The 21,075-nt window shown below is 38.5% G+C and overlaps 1 protein-coding gene across 1 annotated transcript in view; it reads left to right on the top strand.

Moving 5' to 3' along the window:
- TMTC2 (transmembrane O-mannosyltransferase targeting cadherins 2) overlaps positions 1-21,075 on the top strand; it is a 256,843-nt gene that overhangs the window by 194,086 nt on the left and 41,682 nt on the right. The window contains exons 8-9 of the mRNA XM_030002975.2: positions 1,258-1,379; positions 19,059-19,140. Coding sequence (XP_029858835.1) covers positions 1,258-1,379; positions 19,059-19,140 — 204 coding nt within the window. The remainder of the gene's footprint in view (positions 1-1,257; positions 1,380-19,058; positions 19,141-21,075) is intronic.

Genomic DNA, 21,075 nt, shown 5'->3' with positions numbered 1-21,075 from the left:
TTTTCTCTGAGTTTTGGGGGTGTGGTAGTTGGCTTCAAGCTTGAATAAAGAACGTTGGTCCTTCTCTCTCTCCTTGATGCCTGCACAGCTATTAATTTCCCTGTAAGGCAGAACTGGGGCAGTGACTCACCTGGAGACAGCCTTAGCCGACCTCTACTTGGGTCAGCTGTAGTCCTCTCTTGATCCTCCAGTAGCGGCACTCGATAAACTGTGATTTCATAATGTTGGGAAAATACTTAGCCATTTATTTGGAATGAATCAGCTGGTAAGATGATGAAATCCTGACTTACCTGTAGGCATTTTCAGTCTGTCATTGGCTTGGGCAAGGGCACATTTATGCCTGGAGCCCTTGTGAGAGAGCTGTGTAAATGCAGGGTATTAATCTGAAAGCTGCTGTTCTTCACCATTACATACTTGTTCAATGTTGCTTATTTCCAATCTTTGAGTAATCTGGTTGGTTGCTTCTTGGAGAAAGAGCCTGTCTTTCCCTGTATGCTAAATTCTTTCTCAGAAACTTCAAGACTACAATTATCTGTACCACAGTGAATGGCTTCCTGACATCTCATTCATCTGTTGTTCTTCAGCACTGCCTGCCTCAGCCTCTCGCAGTAAAGGATTTCACTTTGAAAAGTGTCCGATTTTGGTCATTTCGTACGTGACTTCTTCAGACTAGCGATTTTAAAATTACGAATGTTATATTCTAATTTAAACTGATTGTGGCAGATGACCTAATTTAACTACATTCAGAGATTAGGTTTTTTTTAATATCTTGCCCTTCCCTCTGTAGTTTCAGGACTGTTTTCTTAACCTTTCTGTGTTTTTTAAAAAAATCTAGCTTCTTGATGTATTGTAATTAAATGCAAACACTTTCCATATTCTCCCTACCATTCCATGCTGTGTAATGTAGACTGATGGAAAAGAAGTAACTTTTCTACAGTAGGTGTGATAAAATTTCTGTCACTTTGAGACTTCTGACTGAAACCTAGCAGCTGGAGGTCTCTCTTCCAATTCTGTTCCAACAAGACTTTCATCTCAACCATGCTCTTTCAGCCCTAATAAGGCCATAACTCAATCTCCTCACTCAAGTGTCTGCAAGGCTGTTTTTTGTGTATGTGTGTCATTGCAGGTGTTCAAAGCACTTCACCCTTTTCAAGATCTCTGCCCATTTAATACGTAGCAAATTATAAATGAGATAATAAATTATGGAAGCCTTGAGAAATCTGGGGCATTCTCACTAGCTTTTGTTTCACCCTGCAGGAGAAGCCTATATGAGAATGAGCCGGCTGCCAGAAGCAGAGCGCTGGTACGTGGAGTCACTGCGATCCAAGAGTGACCACATCCCAGCCCATCTCACCTACGGAAAACTGCTGGCTCTGACGGTGAGTTAATCAGCAGCTCCTGGGAGCTGGTCCCAGGCCCTTCGAGTAGATGAGGTAAAGGGACGGGAAGACTTCAGCCTGAAAATGGCTTATTGCCCTATTTGGTACGCTATTTCAGTCATGCCTTCTAATTAAGGATTTTGACAGTGTCGTTTTTTTGGTGAAACATTGCATCTGTTCCTGAAATAGAGCTACCTCTGTGCCAGAAGAAAACAGTTATAATAGGATAGGAACTTTATAACAGATAGTAAGGTTTGTCTGTTGAAAAAGCCTTTATTATAAGTAGTTTCGATCACAATTAATGATATTAATACAAAAAGATATTCAGTGTTTGACCCAGGGTTGTTATAGCAGCCTATGGCAGAGGTAGGGGTGTGACCTATACTTTGTGAATTACATGTCTCATGCTTTGAATTTACACTTCTCTAGGAGTATCTGTTTGAGCATGTGAAAAGAAATACTCAGCTACTAAGGACTAGTTCTAAAAAAATCAGCAGAGTTGGACTTTTTGATTTCTTCCAAATTTACTTAGCCTTTTGAGTATAGATGAGCTTGTAGCTCCAACTAAACTAGCCCCATATGATAGCTATAGCAGAGTGCCAGTCCTTCCTTGGTTTTCACACATTTTGAAGATGAAAATGGATTTCTATTTTACTCAATGAAATAATTATGTTTTAAAACTGCCTTTCACTTATTTTCCATTTCTCATTCCTATTTTTCTGATCATATCCTCTTTCCTGTTTATCTCTTCTACATTTACTTTCATTGTTCACCCCAGCGATTTCATATTTCCTTTCTGTGCTCTACTGATAAGCCTTTGTATGGCTCTTCAATCCTTATGCCCCAGTCTGAATATCTTCCTCAACTTTTCACCTAGCTATAAGCTTTTACTCTGATCTTGCTTATGCCTTGTCCAGTCTTCAAGCAGAAAATGTCCTTGGACACAGGTAGAGATCCAGTGAAGAAAAATATTCATAATTAATTTCAGCAGATCCATTGCTGCTAAAAGTATCCGAATTTGGAAAAAGGGGGAGAAATTAGAACAGAAGTTTTCTATATGAGTAAGAAGTGACAACATAATCAGAAAGACTTAAAAATTGTTCAGTGTTATCATGTAATGTCAGATACAGAGTTTGATTAAAAACTACATGGATGGGATTTTTTTTACCTTGTAATGGAAGTTAAGATCGTTGTGTTATATCCCCACTGCCTGTCAGTTCCAGGCCCTGGAAAGGAAGCTTTTTGCTACAATTTCTACTTACAGTTAAAATTTCTTGGATATTGACAAATACATGCACTCACTGATTACCTTCCTCTGGGACAGAACTGCAAGTAGGTTATACAGCAAAATTTCCTCATTTACCTTGCTTGTCTGGCAGATATCTTCATGTCTTGCACCTAAGAATAATAGGAGAAAGTCAGTGTTACTGGTTTCTTCTCAGCAGATCTTTGACACAGAAGTTCTAAGTTATTGGAATTGCTTTGGGGAAAGAGTTTTCTCAATTAAAATTAATTTTTTTTTTCTTCTTCTTTTTTTTTCTTCTTTTCTATTCCACACATACCCCTGTACCACAGTACTCCTCTGGTTAATTTTGTACACTTTGTACATTTTGTGAACTGCTGAGAATATGAAATATGAGGTCTGCTAGGGAAAGTCTTGCAGTTGTTCTGGGAAACAAGGTCTCACAGTTTTCTTCAAAATAACAAAATCCCCAAATCCCTCCCATAACTCTGTACAAAAATTGTGAGCCACTAAAAAGAAATTTTTCATTTTGTCCCCTCATTATGAAAGTTCAGGTGTAGGATTAAACATTAGTGGCATACCCGAACTTCGGGAAGGAAGTGATGAAAAATGTACGCAAATCCTTATAGTAGAATTGAACTGTTTACTTTTCTCCAGGGATATAAACGGAAGATACATGTGGGGTGGATTGTGCCTTGAGGATCTGAACTATATTTGTGGAAGAAAGTGTCTCATGAACAAAAAGGACAGGAGCTGTATACAACTTTGAACACTGAATACTGCACCGTGATAGGCAATAAAATACTCTGCCTATCCTTTCCCAATGCACACTTGCTTACCTATACTTGCTCTGTGCCAAATTGTAGTCTATTATAATCATGTTTGTTTGTTACCATCTCCTGACGCTTTTTTCTTTTATTACTGTTGCTTCTTCTCATATTCATGGCAGTATGTACAGATAGGGTTCATGTCCATTCTATTAACAGCAGCATAAGCTGAAAAGATGATGCTGATGTCCTCTTGGCTTGTTGTGACATAGGACTTCATAAACACATAACAAGACAACATGTTGATGAAAAAGTAGAGATGTCAGAAAATTTTTCAGGTGGTTATGTCATTCATGAAAAAAAAAGTTCATTCACCTTTGATCTGTTGAAATTTGACATTTATTTCATTTAATTCTTTCAGCTACAAAGTTTGAAAAGGCATTCAGCAGGAAAATGGATGATGTAGAGATCTGGCAGGAGAATATGGATTTTTGTCTCCATGTTGATCATTTATCCTTAGTCAGTTTCGCAACCTAGCATCTGCTCAGTGATTCACATTAAATGAATTTTATCTAGTTTCTAGTATACTGAATTGTACTAGTATTAGTTCCCATCGCAAATATATGATTGCTGTAACCGACATGCTTCCTGGAAGTCTGCATAGACTTCCTCGGGATTCAATAGCATTAGAGCTGCTCCCTTTGGCATTGCTGTTTCAGCCCATACCTAACTTGAGGTACCACTGTGATTTATTCTTCTGGTAAACTTTGCTATCTAGGCTCATGATCATTTTCTCACAGCCTGTATATTTAGGAGAAAGAAAAGCCTACTTCAGTTAGTTTTCAGATGTTAGAGAAGAGGCATTTTAGAGGCTTCTTTCCTCATATCTGTTGGAACTAAACCTTCAGAATTTTTACAAGCCTGTTTCTGACTATAAGTGCTGAGACAAAATGATTGATAACACTTCTTTGTCTCTCTTTTCCAGGAGAGAAATGTGAGATGGTTGATGAAGTGAAGGGTGGAAGTGGGTGCTAATATAGATAGAAAATTTTTCTCTGTCAGTGAAATTGGGGGGTGAGGGAGGAGAGGAGGAAGGTTTCAGACAAGTTCCTAAGTACCAGCCAAAGGCAATTCTAGTATAAAACCCCCTAGCAGTAAAGTCAATTCTGTAAAGTTCACAAATTCAGCTATGTTTTACTTCCTGACTTAAATTCCAACGAAGTGGCTTAAGTTTAACCCCAGCTTTTCTGCCTCCTCAAGCCTGTTGCCAGTATTAATGCTTACTAAAAGCAGCATGACGTAGAATCATAGAATCATAAGATCATATAATCATTTAGCTTGGAAAAGACCCTTAAGAGCATTGAGTCCGACTGTTAACCTAGCACTGCCAAGTCCACCACTAAACCATGTCCCTAAGTGCCACTTCTATGCATCCTTTAAATACCTCCAGGGATGGTGACTCAATCACTTCCCTGGGCAGCCTGTTCCAATGCTCGACAACCCTTTCGGTGAACAAATTTTTCCTAATATCCAATCTAAACCTCCCCTGGCACAACTTGAGGCCATTTCCTCTTGCCCTATCACTTGTTACTTGGGAGAAGACACCGACACTCACCTCACTCCAGCCTCCTTTCAGGTAGTTGTAGAGAGCGATAAGGTCTCCCCTCGGCCTCCTTTTCTCCAGGCTAAACAACCCCAGGTCCCTCAGCTGCTCCTCATCAGACTTGTGCTCCAGGCCCCTCACCAGCTTCGTTGCCCTTCTTTGAACACACTTCGGCACCTCAATGTCTTTCTTGTAGTGAGGGGCCCAAAACTGAACACATATTCGAGGTGCGGCCTCACCAGTGCCGAGTACAGGCGATCACTTCCCTGCTCCTGCTGGCCACACTAGTTCTGATACAGGCCAGGATGCCGTTGGCCTTCTTGGCCACCCGGGCACACTGCTGGCTCATATTCAGCCGGCTGTCGACCAACACCCCCAGGTCCTTTTCTGCCGGGCAGCTTTCCAGCCTCTCTTCCCGAAGCCTGTAGTGTTTCATGGGGTTGTTGTGACCCAAGTGCAGGACCCAGCACTGAGCCTTGTTGAGCCTCATACAGCTGGCCTCAGCCCATCGATCCAGCCTGTCCAGATCCCTCTGTAGAGTCTTCCTGCCCTTGAGCAGATCAACCCTCCCACCCAACTTGGTGGCATCTGCAAACTTACCAAGGGTGCACTCGATCTCCTCGTCCAGATCCTTGATAAAGATATTAAACAGAACTGGCCCCAGTACTGAGCCCTGGGGAACAGCACTTGTGACCGGCCACCAACTGGATTTAACTCCATTCACCACAAACTTCATTTAACTCCATTTACCACAGGCTTCATTTAATCCCTTAGTGCCAGTCTGGATACCTGGACCCCCTTCTTGTACCTTCTGTTTAATTTGCCTTCCCATAAGGAACAGTGAGGGTGACTATGCCCAGTGTGTAGACTAGAGATTTGCAAAATTGCTTGCTAGTTACAGTAGACTATCCTCTCCCAACTTTCAGCAAAAGCTTTTCAGAGTTTCATCAATGGGGACATAGAAACAAATGAGCACTCTAGAGTGTAAACTGCTTGTTTTGTTCATGTTGTCTGGCCTTGGTTCTGTCAAACGCAAACTAGGAACTCTGCATGTTTTCTAAATCCACAATGACCTGTGCCTTTTCTTTTTCTTTTTTATTTCAATACTGAGTTCTACAGCACACTTAAAATAAAGGTACCATATACTAGATGAGTTTATTAGCTCAACAATGAAAAATATGTTTGGGTTGGGGTTTTTTTAATTATTTTTTCCAACGTGACCAATAACCTTCATAAGCAATCTGATCTAAATAAAATGTTAACTCTACTTTGAGCTGGGAATTGGACAGGATGATATCTCAAGGTCTCTTCCAACATGAATCGTTCTATGATTCTATATGCCTGCCTTTATTTTGATGCTGAAGCTAGTTCCAGTTTACTAAAAGGCAGTGTTTTGAATCAAAGTCGAGGTACAGACATGTATTTAATATTAACACCTATTATCCTCTCTTACTGAAAAGAGATTTTAGAGAAGGATTAGCTTCTACCAGAATGACTTACCTTTTGCAAGGTCATGAGTGGCATGTAAAACTATGAAGAAGGTAAATTACAATACATCTACTGTGATAAATTTAAAATTATTACAGTCATGTTGTAAGTGACAGATACTAATTGATGTCATCATCTCAGGTTGATTTTACTAGTTTCCTATTTGCGCATAGTTAATGTCACTACTCTTCCAAAGGGCAATTTAAATCTTAAACTTGCATTTTGTGAGAGGTGAAATGAACAATAGTAAGCAAAAGCATAATCTATGCTATTTAATTTTACTTGTGCTGATTCTTTTGGTTTTGTATATAGAATAGAATAGAATAATTTCAGTTGTAAGGGACCTACAAGGATCATCTAGTCCAGCTGCCTGACCAATTCAGGGCTGACCAACAGTTAAAAGCATGTTCTTAAGGGCATTGTCCAAATGCCTCTTAAACACTGACAGGCTTGGGGCACCGACCACCTCTCTAGGAAGCCTGTTCCAGGGTTTGACCACCCTCTCAGTAAAGAAATGCTTCCTAGTGTCCAGCCTAAACCTCCCCTGGTGCAGGTTTGAACCATTCCCGTGTGTCCCATCCCTGGACCCCAGGGAGAAGAGCCCAGCACCTCCCCTGCCACGTCCCCTCCTCGGGAAGCTGCAGAGAGCAATGAGGTCGCCCCTCAGCCTCCTTTTCTCCAAACTAGACAAACCCAAAGTCCTCAGCCGCTCCTCACAGGACATGCCTTCCAGCCCTGGCACTAGCTTCGTTGCCCTCCTCTGGACGCATTCAAGGACCTGAACATCCTTCTTAAATTGTGGGGCCCAGAACTGCACACAGTACTCAGGGTGAGGCTGCACCAATGCCAAATAAAATATGCTCAATAAAAGCACATACAATTTGTAAATTATTTCATTCATAAGTTTCCATATGTTCCAGAAAGTCTTCAAAAGACAACACGATGTTTTGTTATTTCTGTTCAACATTCTCTTCGGAGATAAACATCACTGTCAACCTCTGTGGGTGTTAATAAGTAGTTTGTTTGTTTACTTCTAGAAAAGTTTTAATGAACAGTTAAAAATGTATTTATTCAAGAACAGGAGAATTCTTGAGAAAGAACATTATTTTTTCTGAGTTTAGAAGAATGTGAAAATTGAAAGTATAGAGTGTTACAAGCCCAGTCTTTGACAGGTGATTAGACAAACCTCAAGAAATAATATTTTCTTCTCCAAAGCCTACACAAATTTTTGCATGTGTTTCTGGGAATATGGAAAGATGCAAAACCAAAGTAACCCAATGAAGTAAAATGTGAAATAAAAATCCAAATAAAACAAGCTTCCCTTCCCTACCCCTGCAAACCTGCTGGTGACAAACTCTTATCCATCAATAATAATTTTAAATACTAAACATGGCATTTCTGCACAAAATTATTCTCAGTAAAGTTTGCTTCCTGAAAATCTTTAAAGATACATTCATAAAACTCAGAAAATGCTGTTCAGCTTGTAATAACTGTAATTTACAATAACACAAATCAAAACAAAGAAACAAACAGAAACCAAACCAAAAATAGCTGTTAATTTGTTATTGATTCTTGAAATACGTAAGTGGTGTAGTTCTAATTTGCATGCAGTAAAACCTTTGGAGTAAAAAATTACTTATTAGTACTAAAACAATTCTCTCTGTTTTTATTTTAATGCAAATATTTGTCTCGAGGCTTGTTAGCTTTTTTGGGATACAAGAAATGCCAGGTGAACTTAGGCATGCTGCTGTATATGCAGAAAAAAACAGACCTACTTAAGAGCTCCGAAGGAATAGCTAATGAATTTACAGTCTTCTTACCTAATATAAGTTACAAGTATTTCATAACCACTATATTGGATAATGTTATATGTTCATACCTAAAAATTACAGCTCACTAAGCTACAATTTTCCTGAAAATATATTAGAAAAGCTTAATTTAGTGGTTGAAAAGCATGATTAGTAGCTCAGCTAGTAGAATAATTGGAAAATAGCCAGTTGTCTGGGGCTTAAGTTTGTGCTTTTTCTTTTTTTTTTATTATTTTTTCAGAAAGAACATGCAGCTGTTTAGGACTGCAGTGCTTTAGCGTTATATGCTTTTCATATCTTCAACTCATTAAGCTGCATGAATTACTTGAGAAATTTATTTGTCAATGATGTGACATGTTAGCTGACCTAGCCAATCTCCTGGTAGCACAGGAGCTTGGTACCACAGCATCTGAGCCTCATCCCTTGCTCAGGTAATTTATATATAAAGAAAAGCATAATTTTTGTAAAAGGCTTTAAAATTGCAAGGCTCCCAGTTCTAAGATAAAAATGAGTCTGTCAAAAATGACAGTGCCTGGTGAGGCCGTGAGCATGTGCTGTAATTCATCTTCCATTTTATGAGCAGACCTTCTAGAAGAGAAAGGGTTGGCTATCATGCTAAAAAAAAATTGGTTATAAGCAAGGCTTTTAAATTTTTTTTTCTCTTCTCACTTTAGTCTTCCTAAAGAGAAGACTAAGAAACCCTCCCTCCTAATGACTGGCCTCTCTGCCATCAGGCAGTAGATGGTTGTTATAGTAGCATGCTAGTCTGAGAAGCTTTATTTCAATTATAAATAAATCTGTTTTGATGTTTTGTTTTATCTGTTTTGAGTGAACTTGAGCCCACAAACCACCCCTCAGAGCTTGCAGTAGTGCCTATAATTGCTAAAGTACTTAGGGACAGCCCCATATTGTAACATTTAGCGTGTTGCATCTAGGAATTACAGGCTTTGCTATATTTCTTTGGAAAAAATTGCACAGTGTTTTCTTGCATTTTACACGGCACCACACAGTGCTGTTAATCTCCTATTTTTTACTGGCTTGGAAAATCACCCAAAGTGCTGTAAGAAAAATTTACTTTGCCTCATAAAATTTCTGTGTTACAGCTCCAAACCATATTAAACTCAGTAATAATCACCCTAGAAGATTCCCTAAAATCTAAAATATTTTATTTTAAAATGGTTTTTCCAAAGGGGGATGGGGAAAAAGCAGACATAGACATGATAGAGGCTGGCAGTGTTTTGGATTAAAATGAAAGAAACAGGATTGTGACATTCAAGTATCAGCATTGAAGTTAAATACTTTTTTTAAGTTTCAGAATACTCCCTCCTCAGTGGGTGGCCGTATTTTTGCCTGCAGTTGTTTGTTGCTTATGTTCCTGACAAACAGAAGGCCGGAGAGGTATCCTGCCATTTTTGGTTAGTTGTGAAATTACTCAGAGTGCCACTATCAAATACCCTACTGTATTCAGTAATTGGTGTAGTCCTTGAAAGTCATTTCAAAATAAATATAAATAAATGGCAACATAGAAATAAATGGAAGGTAGGAAGAACAGAAAGAAATGGGAGAGTGGGGGAAAAGGGGAAACCAGTGCAATAATGAATAGACTAATTCAACATTTACTAAATCTGTAATTGCTTGCTGCTGCTGTTCCAGCACAGAAAGGAAACTTGCATTTCTGTTGGACAATTCTGTCATGTTGTCATTTTTTATGTCACTGCTTGATTGCTGCTCTTTTTCTGTCTCTCTAGATTTACACAAATTGGAAGAAAGCAGGGATGAGGTAGAACAGGTCCGATGTCAAAAGAATCATGACTGGTTTTAAGACATAGCAATTGAAATGCTATATATGTTAAATTTAGGTATGATTTTCTAGAATAGTTAATCCCTTCTTTCAGTAATCAATTCCTTTAAAAGAAACAAAAAATATTTTTAGTAATACTTCTTTTGGGAATGATAAATAAATGCCTACACATACAGAAATCTTTAATTTATGAAAAGACATTTTCTGAATGGGTCAATCTAATTAGATCAGCAAAGCCGTTAAGATATTTCATTTTGGGAGACTAAATCCCTTGGCTGTTAGTACTGCCTCTAGGAAGAATTTTTTAATGAAAATCAGATATTTCAGTTAAACTCCCATCACAACAGCATATAAATGACATTGAGTCCTTGAGAAGACCCTCCCTAAGAAATCGAGTTAAGCTAAGCAATAGCCACTGCTGCTTTTCTGTCATGTATTCAGTTTGTCTTTGGAGTCTAACACAGACACTATGATTTTTCTTGCCACTTGAAATCCCTTGAGGGTTAAAACTGATCCAAGCACAAAGTTTGGATTTAGTTCTAAAATTTGCAAAATGTCAGAAGTTGTTTTCATTTTTGTTTCCAGTTTACAAGCAATTTGCTTGTAGGGGTGGGGTGGGAGGGATGGGTTTTCCTCTTCAATGTGGAAAGTCATGTTTATTGACTTCAGAACCACGAGCCCTATTTTTGTAAGGTTTGGTTATCTGGTGTATCTGGAGCATTAACACCTCCGGGCTGAATGTCAGGATTTCCGAACTACAGAAATTTCAATAGCTGACATCTATTGAGCTTGTATTTCTTCTGAGGCTGGCCACATGCCATAAGTATTGCATCCATAGATATACTTTTCAGTCCCCTTAGGACATATGTTTGGCTGCATGCCAAATGTAACAGAATTAATTGTAAAACAGAGTATTTTCATTTAAACATAACATATCCGCCTAACTAGTTGGTAAATGACTCTGGAGCAGGTATTTAGGCACATAACCCCTCACTAACCTCCTTAAGGGATCTCATCTTCTGTATCTTGTTTCTAACTTCCTGTAGACAGGAAAAGGGGAGCCCTAAACTTCTCGCTTTACTTAACATAAATTTAAAGCTTGTTATAGAAAACATCACTGACACAGGATGAACTGCTTTCATGAAAGAAAGATCTTTTTGCTTTGCTACATGGTTGAATATAGCCGCCAGTCACCTGTAATTACTCTGTGTGCAGTAATTTTGTCCGTAATCATAGAAAAATGCATGATATAGGCCAAATTTAGCTTAGAAGAAATTCATAGGACTCAGTGAAAACAGTGTGTGGAGATAGTAAATTTATATTCTTATTACTGGCCAGTGAAATATGAGTAGATATTAATACAGTACTCTATCAGAAAATATAAAATGTAGCTTAAGACTGAATGGAAAAGAAAGTGCCTAACATGGAAATTTACTTAACATTTCATTGCATATTCTTGATATAAAATAATCTAAACCGTAATGACCAAGGTGAACATTTCAATATAGGTCTAGACAGTAAATAAATCACAAGGAGTGGAATGAAAGCTGTTCTTTAAAAGTTTACTTAAGACTATACACAATCTTTCTTGGTGTTAACAGTGACGTAAGATGAGGTAAATTCCTTTCAGGCTTCAAGTTGCCCCCAAAAAAAGACAAAAAAATAGGTATATCTTTTAAAAAAAAAAACAAACAAAACAACAACAACAAACTTCAACAGAAAAAAAAAATCCTATGCCTGTATTTCTTTCCTATATCATTTTGAATGCTCTAATAAAACAAGAATGCTTTTTGTGATATGAAATGTATAAAACAAGAAAATGGATGTCAAATAGCTCTAATATATTATTGATTAATCGGATACATACTGCTTTACTTGAAGAAAATGTCACCTGAAAGGCTCTGAATCATGCCCCAAGCCAGTAAAGTTATGAGCTGTGCTTTAAATTCCTAAATCTATGTATAAGCAGTGGTGTCACATTCAAAAATGCTGAAGCTCCAGTGGATTCCCACCAAAGTCAATGGGCAGTGCTTAAATCTCAGGTGTCTGGTTATCATGCCATTAATTATCCCTGTAGATGGAGACTCAAGAACCCAGTTTATGTTATTACTCTCTAAAATAACCTTGACTCATAGAAAAATCACACCAACTTGAGTAGAATCTCAGTCAGGCTAGTAGACGGACTTTTAGTCAACAAAAACCCGCCTGTGGTTGAAGGAGGGCTAATATGATATATTTAGATGGAAGCCAACCACCTAAGGTGCAAATAGAGGATTAAACTAAAACAAAACATTGCATTTTATTGATCCTAAAGTAATTCTAAAGATTTCTAAAAGTAATTTACTGGATTACACAAGCAGTATGCATAGACTTACGGCACATGAGGACCTGGTCCAGTGAAATGACTGGGAAGGAGAGCATCAGTCATGACCTCAGGGCCAAGGCTATGTAAATGTGTCACGCTGGACAATGAGAAAATTGCCTCATTTACTATAAGGTAAAGATTAGTTTATGGTGAATTATTGTGGATTAGTAGACACAGATTTATACCCTAATTTTCTCCAGAGTAATCCAGTTCTTGCTCCCATACACTGAGATTAATATGCTACACCAAAGAGAAAAATTCTCATGTTCTTGAAGTTACTAGAGAGCCAAAACTTGAGAGGATCAGTACTAGTAACAGTACTGTTTCTCACTGTGATCATCTAAGGATATGAGAGAGGAAAACTTTGTTTGAAAAGATAGCATCTTTTACAAGCCAACTGATATTAGTTGGGCAAAGAAGGGCTTTGCATGACTGTAAACCCCTCCCCCCACAACTATTTGTTTTTCTTATGAAATATATAGCACTTCTTATTACAAATCACTTCTTGTTACAAATCTTGCCTCGTGTGTGTTTTTCTGGGCCAGATGTTAACCTTTAGAAGTCATTGCTTCTCTGCCATGTTCAGGTGTTTTTATTTTATTATAATAAAGATGAGATAAAGAGGCAAGATTTATCTCTTTGCTGCACAGAAGGTATGGAGGCTGAGATAAATTTTGGACCTTTGATGCGAATAATGCAAGTCCTATGTATTTCAGTGGGACTAGCGTTTCACATACAAATTATGGTGCAAGATATTCACATTGTAATTCAGAGTGAGGAAGGAAGAGTTGTAGAACTAAAAGCAAAACGAGGGGAAAAGAAGAATCCATTTAGCTACTAAATACTAAAGTTGTTTAAGTATTACTATTTAGAGAAGGGATGGGGACCTCGCGTGTGTCGGTGACCTCATTGTAAGATGCAACTCTCTGGTTCCTGTTTCCTTAGTCCAGCTATGTAAAAACTTTTGAAGACTTTATCACTAATTTACTCAGTATCACGCCATTTAAATTGTCTTTTGCATGTCCTGTCACAGCTTTTGTAAGGCAGAAGGAACTGGTTATGAAGCAGATATGCAGGTCTGCAATAACTTAAAGAAACGTGAAATGAAGTCACAGGTTCAGTTCAGACGTTTTTACCATCCTTATGTAGTCTCTCTGTGACTTTAAAATGTCCTAGAGAGGAAGAAGGAAATATGTAAAATAATCATTTTTTCTGTATTCAGTGTCCGCAGTTTAATCAATCTTCCATTAAGAAATCTGTTCATAATTCAATTTGTTTTATTAAAAACATGAAAGCTTGCCAAAAAAAATTGAGCAGATGTGGGGAATGACAGTCAACTACATTTGTGACACAAATTGAGTTACTTATGCAATCACATTATTACCAGTTAAAGTTGGTAAAACTATATTGAAGAGTGAAGTCTCTGCTTTACTGGTTAAACCCTTACGCACTTTCAAGAATGATGAATATTTACAAAATATAAAGTTGGTTTAAATTGCAGAGACCACCTAATTTGTTGAACCACCTTGCTGGTTGCCACTGTGTCATCATAGTTTCCACAAGAGGGTTATTCAGAGCTGCTCAGCTGTACTAATCTTTTCCAATTTTACTAGCATCTTAGGGTCCTTGGGCCTCCAGCAGCCTGAAGTACAACAGCTGCCTCAACATGAATTTGGCACAGTTTGCCTGCAGAGTGAGGAAAAAAATTGGGGTGGATGTAAAAATGGTAGTTTTGTCCTCATTTTTTAAAATATTTTAAGGCTAAATACAGGATCTTCTACTAATGTATCAACTGCCCATAGTTAGCTCTTTTCATTTGTCATGGTGATCATAACAGTCTTTTGTAGGAAAGCCCAGTTAAGCCGTATGTCTGACTGTATTAGCAAGGTCAGATCCATTGCCCTGGTCTCTAGGGAAGAAGCAACCAACCACACAGAAAACCCCTTGCGGTCAACTTCTACAAAGAACTGGTCTTAAAAATCAAGCTCCTGAATTTCTGTTTGAACAATTACCTGTTTGGCTTCCAGAGCTGCAAGCAGCCAGCCGTTCTGATTTGAAGTCTGCGTGATTTGTGGAGAGTGGGGTGTTTCTGAAAGCCAGGACAACCGGTGTGCTCGGTTATAAGAGCCATGTGTCAGTTACCTTTCACTGGTGTTGCTGGAAGGTGGTAATCATGGACAATTCATCTTTATTTAGGCATGGGCTGGGGTGGGCTGGGGGGCAGGAATGAAGTTTTCTTTATTAATGGAAAACTGCTGAAAGTTTGTCCTCACTATAGGCTTTAGAGTAAGATCCAGGTCCAGTAAGGCAAATATCAGCACAGTCTTCCAAATCAATTATTAAAGTGTCTTCGTTACGTTGGTTTTTTTTTTTTTCCCCAGCAATGAGATTGCCATTCATTGTTTTATGATTCTGTCTCGTTGGTCTCTGCACTGAAAAGTCATAAATATGCCAGTGCGTCTGTGCAGAGGATCCCGATTAGGGCTTGGGCTAGGACCACCCACTCATTTCTCCTGAGCAAACCAGTAGCTGTCAGATAGCACCTTTTCGTTAGCTACCGACCTGGCCTGGATGTGAACTGGTGACCAGCAAGTGAAAGGTATTTTGTATCCCATTATTAATCCTCAGAGCCGCCAAACCCTTCCATTAAAATCTTATGAATAACTTTTTTATCCTTCAAATAAGTCTGCTATCATGCAGTTGTAAACTTATATTTTTTGCTTTGTAAAATTGCCAAAGCATGTGGTTGTGCATATACAACTGCACACCCTGCTGCTAGAAATTGGGAGGTTTCCAGTGGCTCTCAATGCCTGCATTTGTATGGGTCAATACACGTAACAGTGAACACGCACACAAAATGCCTTCCTGCCCCAAATTGGTATTTTTCAGCTGTTTAAACAATTCTTTGGATTTTCTTTAAAAGTTAGAATTTTATTCCCGTATGCCATGTGTTTTTTTTAACGCTGAAAACATACAAGGGACAGTGACAGGGATCACCGTCTTAATCTAACTACACGCTGTGTACATTCTGTTATGGTGCTTAAGGTGTACATTGCATAGTTGAAAAAAGTTGAAAAATGCTAAATTTTAATAGTGAAACAGCCTGATTCTGTCAAGTGATTGGATTTTATATCATTTGACACAAAAATTATGTGTATTAAATCTATACTGAGGTATTGACATTTTAGCAGCAGACAGATGGCACCAAAGGGGACATTTTAGATGGTGTGATGCAAGGTTCCTCAGAACGCCATTCTGCAAGAAAATGCATTTATTCTTTTTTTTTTTTTAATTTTTGACAGATGTGTATATATGGAAATGATGGCCAACATGAACAAATGGAACTGTGCTGATCTTTTATAGTCAGACCATTTTGGGTGATATAAGATTTTTCTCCCCTTTATCTGTTAATGAGTATTTGAGCCTGTTAATAGCACAGTCATTCCTCTGACGCTATGTATGCTGGCACCTGTCATCGTTATGTACTCCAGGTCTCCTGACTGGCCTGAACTTGAGTGCAGTATGCCGTTTGGAAAGTGCCAAAAAGAGTGGAGCAGTCATGTATTTTTGGTGATCCCAGTAAATGAAAATTAATCGTGTTTGACAAATGTTTGTGGCCTTGTAGTCATAGTTCTGTAGGCAGAAGCTACGTATTTTGTGACTGTATTCAGTGAACTGTCCTTTTATGTTCTAGAAATAGACACAGAGACAGAGTGCAGCCAGCTAAAACTAATGATGTTAGTCTGTTAAAAAAAGCAATGATGCAAAATCTGTAGATGTTAATTGTGTATTGGTGATACATATGCTTGGTGCCTGTTATTTTGAAGCCTCAAGGCTGGACTTGGATATGTCCTGGTAACTTTTGCCAGACTAAGAATGCCAACCTTGGAGTCAAAAGTGCAAAATTTAGTATTTAATTATCACATGCCTACTGCCCCCCCCCCCCCCCCCCAATTATTTTAATTTGAATAATTATTTTATACTGACCCAATTTTATGTTGTGTTTTCAATTGGAGATTATTTTCTTCTTCACTTTTTCTTCTCAACTATGGTTGTATGCTATATAAAAAAAAGAAATTGCATTTAATCTGTAGATGTGTCTTTACTGTACGAGTAGATGAGGAAAAATCAGTCTGGGCTACATAGAATGGTTTGAGTTGGAAGGGACCTTAAAGATCATCTAGTTCCAACCCTCCTGCCATGGGCAGGGACACCTTCCACTAGACCAGGTTGCTCAAAGCCCCATCCAGCCTGGCCTTGAACACTGCCAGGGATGGGGCAGCCACAACCTCTCTGGGCAACCTCTTCCAGTGCCTCACCACCCTCACAGCGAAGAACTTCTTCCTCACATCTAATCTAAATCTATCCTCTTTCAGTTTAAAACCATTCCCCCTTGTCCTATCACTAAATGCCCTTGTAGAAAGTCCCTCTCTGGCTTTCTTGTAGGCCCCCTTTAAGCATTGGAACATTTAAGTACTGGAAGGGTGTCATAAGGTGTCCCCGGAGCCTTCTCTTCTCCAGGCTGAGCAACCCCAACTCTCTCAGCCTGTCTTCACAGGAGAGGTGCTCCAGCCCTCCAGCGATCTTCATGGCCCTCCTCTGGACTCGCTCCAGCAGTCCCTGTCCTTCTTATGTCGGGGGCCCCAGAGCTGGATGCAGGACTGCAGGTGGGGTCTCATGAGAGCCAAGTAGAGGGGGAGAATCACCTCCCTCGACCTGCTGGCCATGCTTCTTTTGATGCAGTCATATGGTTTTTTGTTTTGGGGTTTTTGTTTGCTTTGTTTTGTTTTGTTTTTTAATGCAACAGGGATGAGAGGTATAAGAAAGTGTACTTTGTCATGTAGTTGCACCATTTGGTCAACAGGAGCCTTGTGCCATGAGGATATGGTTTTAGGGTGTATGGGTTTACCAAAGAAAGTTTAATAAATAATAAGGCTAAACTCTTACCTCCAATGAACGTTCATTTTGTGAAACTGGAATATTGTAAATGATAAGCATGCTTGTATCTCTGCCAGGATGATCTCTTGGAAATATGGCCTCTGTGTTGGTTTTGATGGAACCTGGTCTTGATATAGTTCTTGGTGTGCTGCTCAACTTCTTTCTCTCTCTGTTTTATTGTCTCTGAGGCCCTCAAGGGAAATACTGAGATCTGGAGCAGCTGTAATCATGAACAGACCTCGTTATTATTCCTGTGTTAACTTGTGGGATAGTGCAGGATGTATGCAATGTCTGTTTCCAGACCACAAAACTTGAGAAAGCCTATATGCTTATATCTGTGAAATAACACTCAAGGCGACCTTGAGAGGTGCAGACCACAATGCCTTTCTTCCACAGTGGTTAAGCTTAACTGTTCTTTATTCTGGAGGCCTTATATTTTATAATACAAACCGCAGCAACTCATTTCATGGGGATAGGGATAAACAGGTCACAGGTATCTTACTGAATAGCTGATGGTGATTTGTGTTTGAGTACCAGACTAGGCTAATCCAATATCACTGTTTTCTTCACAAAAAGAGTAATGACCACTAATGGATCTGCTCTGGCACTTGTCTACCATAATGCAACTTCAGTGGCTTGGTGATTTCAGTGATAAGAAAACCTGTGGTTTAAAACATGTCTGTTCTTTTTACTGTCATTTCTGTTGTTTTGTTTTTTTCTGACTGTTTTGTCATACTGTTGACCATTGTCTTCAGAAGTTACCTTTTCTATTTCAGTTATGTTTTATGGTTGACAGAACTGATTTCTGATGACATCTTACTTCCCATACTAAAATCAGAAATATTTTCTATTATTTTATTTCCCACATTAAAATCCAAAATATTTTCTATTTATATACCTTCGTTTCTGGTGACTTTGCTGTTGGCTGTGTATATAAAGTTATTTAGGACACGAGGAAATGGAATGAAGCTGCATCAGGGGGAGTTCAGACTGGACATTAGGAAAAGGTTCTTCACTGAGAGGGTGGTCGGTTGCTGGAACAGTCTCCTCGGGGAAGTGGTCATGGCACCAAGCCTGTCAGAGTTCAAGGAACATCTGGATGATGCTCTTAGTCATATGGTTTAGTCTCGGGTAGTCCTGCGAGGAGCAGGGATTTGGGCTGAATGATCCTTATGGGTCCCTTCCAGCTTGAGATATTCTATGATTCTGTTATTTCATAGAACCAAAACATGTTTTTTCCTTTCCCCCCTCCCCCCTCTTTAAGAGCATGACTAAAGCTCCTTCCTACCTTCCCTTCTGATTTTAGCTTGGGTCTGTGTAATGCTCGTCCTGATGCCTCTCCAGAAGAATAACATGGAGCTTGATATTCACCCAAAGCCCTTTACAATATTTTTTGCAATCCATTTCTACCACTTCCTTACTTCTTGGACATTGACAGTGTTGGACACATTTCTTCGTAAGTCTGGAGATCTGCAGCATAAAGTAGCTGACCACAAAACTTAATGCAACACTTAAATATTCATATTTACTTAGGTTAAGTCTAGTGATAATAGTAGTTGTTTTTCTCTAGTGCCTGGAATTTGGAAATTGTAACTGTACATGATCGCTCCATGGTGATACACTGTTAAAATAATTTCCCCCTCCCTCCTTTTTCTTTTTTTTTAAGGGACGCAAGAGTGAGGCAGAAAAGTACTTCGTGAAGGCTATTCAGCTGGATCCTACCAAAGGAAACTGCTACATGCATTATGGTACGTTTCAGATAGATAGGGTTTCCACACATATTCCAGGCTTGCTGTTAATCTCTCTGAGTGATTAAGGATTTGAAAAGTGCTACTGGCAAAATATCTTCTTTAAAGGGAAAGAAACTAATCTACCATGTATAACTTCATCTCCATTTCAATTTGTTAATCACTGCAGAGGGAGAGGTGAAGATTTTCATGTTTTGCATAGCTTTCCTCCTGTGAGAGGAATTTTAGTATTGCTGCCTCTCTGGGAAAGAAAAAAAAAAAGGTGACTATTGCCATATGTCAAAGTTTCATGGCCTGGAATATTATTATTAACAGTTTTGGCCTAACTTCGCTGGCTCCCGGTGGGTGGGCAACTAGAAGTTATACTTCAGTGTGCATGAGCTCTATATGTCGAAGTGTCTGCTTTTTGTTGAAGACTTATGGGCCTTACATCTACCTCCTTCCCAGCATCTTCATGGCTTGAAATGGATAAGTATTACAAAAGGTTTTGACAAGTTGGCTGTATCTTTGTCATACTAAGCCATGCATGTGCATAAAGCACACAGTTAATTTGAAGGTATCTTTATAACTTTGGATTGTTTTTGCTAGATGTGCAAAAAATATTTCCAGATGTGATTAGTCCCGAGGAACCAAAAATATTTAACTTTATGGACTAATTCTTACTGTATTTTAAAGCTGATAATAGACAAATCTAAAAAAGCAAGCTATGTAGGCCCTATTGGAAAACATAGAGAGAAGTAATAAATTTCATCTTGCTTAAGGAAGAAGGTAGGGAACCACAAGCATACTATATATATCTTTGTATATTGTTTTAATTTCCTCTTTTGAGTCTAACTGGTAAATGTAAAATAAATAAAAATGAGTGGCCAAAAGGGAAAATTAATCTCACATAATAACCATGTTTTTACTTTGCAAGATCTTTGCCTGAATTGCTCACACATTGTATTTCTGTTTGGTCCTATGCGGTGTAAAATTCTGTATGTTAGATTCCTGGAATTGATGCATACATTATTACTTAGAACATGTCATGGTATTTAAATAAATGTAGCCCAGTGTTGCATTATTTTGCATTATGGATCATACAATTAGTGACCTTGTCTTTCATTTATGCTTGTACAGGTAAATCTGATAGGGGTATTTGTGCACATAAGTTCCATTATTTCAGTTGGATATAAGTATAGTTGATATCTCAATATAATGAAGAAAAGTTGCAGCAGATTGTTTCTTGAAATCCTACTCAAGCTCCTTCTAGCCTTTGTTATTAAGGAATCTATCCTGAGTTATTAGGAAATTTTATTTGCATACGAATTCAAAGGTAGGTCTCAACAATCCATCCCAGCAATTGAAGTTATGACTGTGTATATTTTATTACTGGTCTAGACTTTTTTCTTTTTCTTTCTCATTACATCATCAACTTGCCTGTCTTTTTGTGCAATATTCATTCCCTCTGTGTCATTTTCAAGTGCCCTATAAGCTAAAAGCAAGGCTATTCAAATCATCATTCATCTCTGATGTATTCACTTCTTCATTACCAGACTACAATACTAAAATGGTGCATTGTTTCTTAATTAAGATTATTCCCTAAAAACTTTAGCAAGTCTTTCCTTTTTTGTGTCACGGGTTCCAAAAGTGGTTTCTGTGTCCTTGTGCAGAGGCCATTATTGCAACAGAAGTGAGATCCTGCTCAGCAGATTAGGAGTGAAAGGCAAAATTTGGTCAGTGTTTGGAATACCAGCATAGTAAAATGTGATGCTGAAGGGCTGTAGACACAAGAAGGTTCTCTATACCAGTCACTAGGTCTCTGTCCTGGAGTATTATACGCAGATTGCTCTGCTGAATGCAGGTGAAACCTTTTCTTTTGATTGTATAACTTCTGATGACCTCACCAAATTCAGTGATGTTACTCCATGTTTATATCAAAGTAGCTATGAGAAA

Source organism: Aquila chrysaetos, chromosome 26 (assembly GCF_900496995.4).
Source record: "Aquila chrysaetos chrysaetos chromosome 26, bAquChr1.4, whole genome shotgun sequence".
NCBI lineage: Eukaryota > Metazoa > Chordata > Aves > Accipitriformes > Accipitridae > Aquila > Aquila chrysaetos.
Note: the sequence above shows the minus strand (reverse complement) of the source record. Positions and strands in the feature narration are given on the sequence as shown.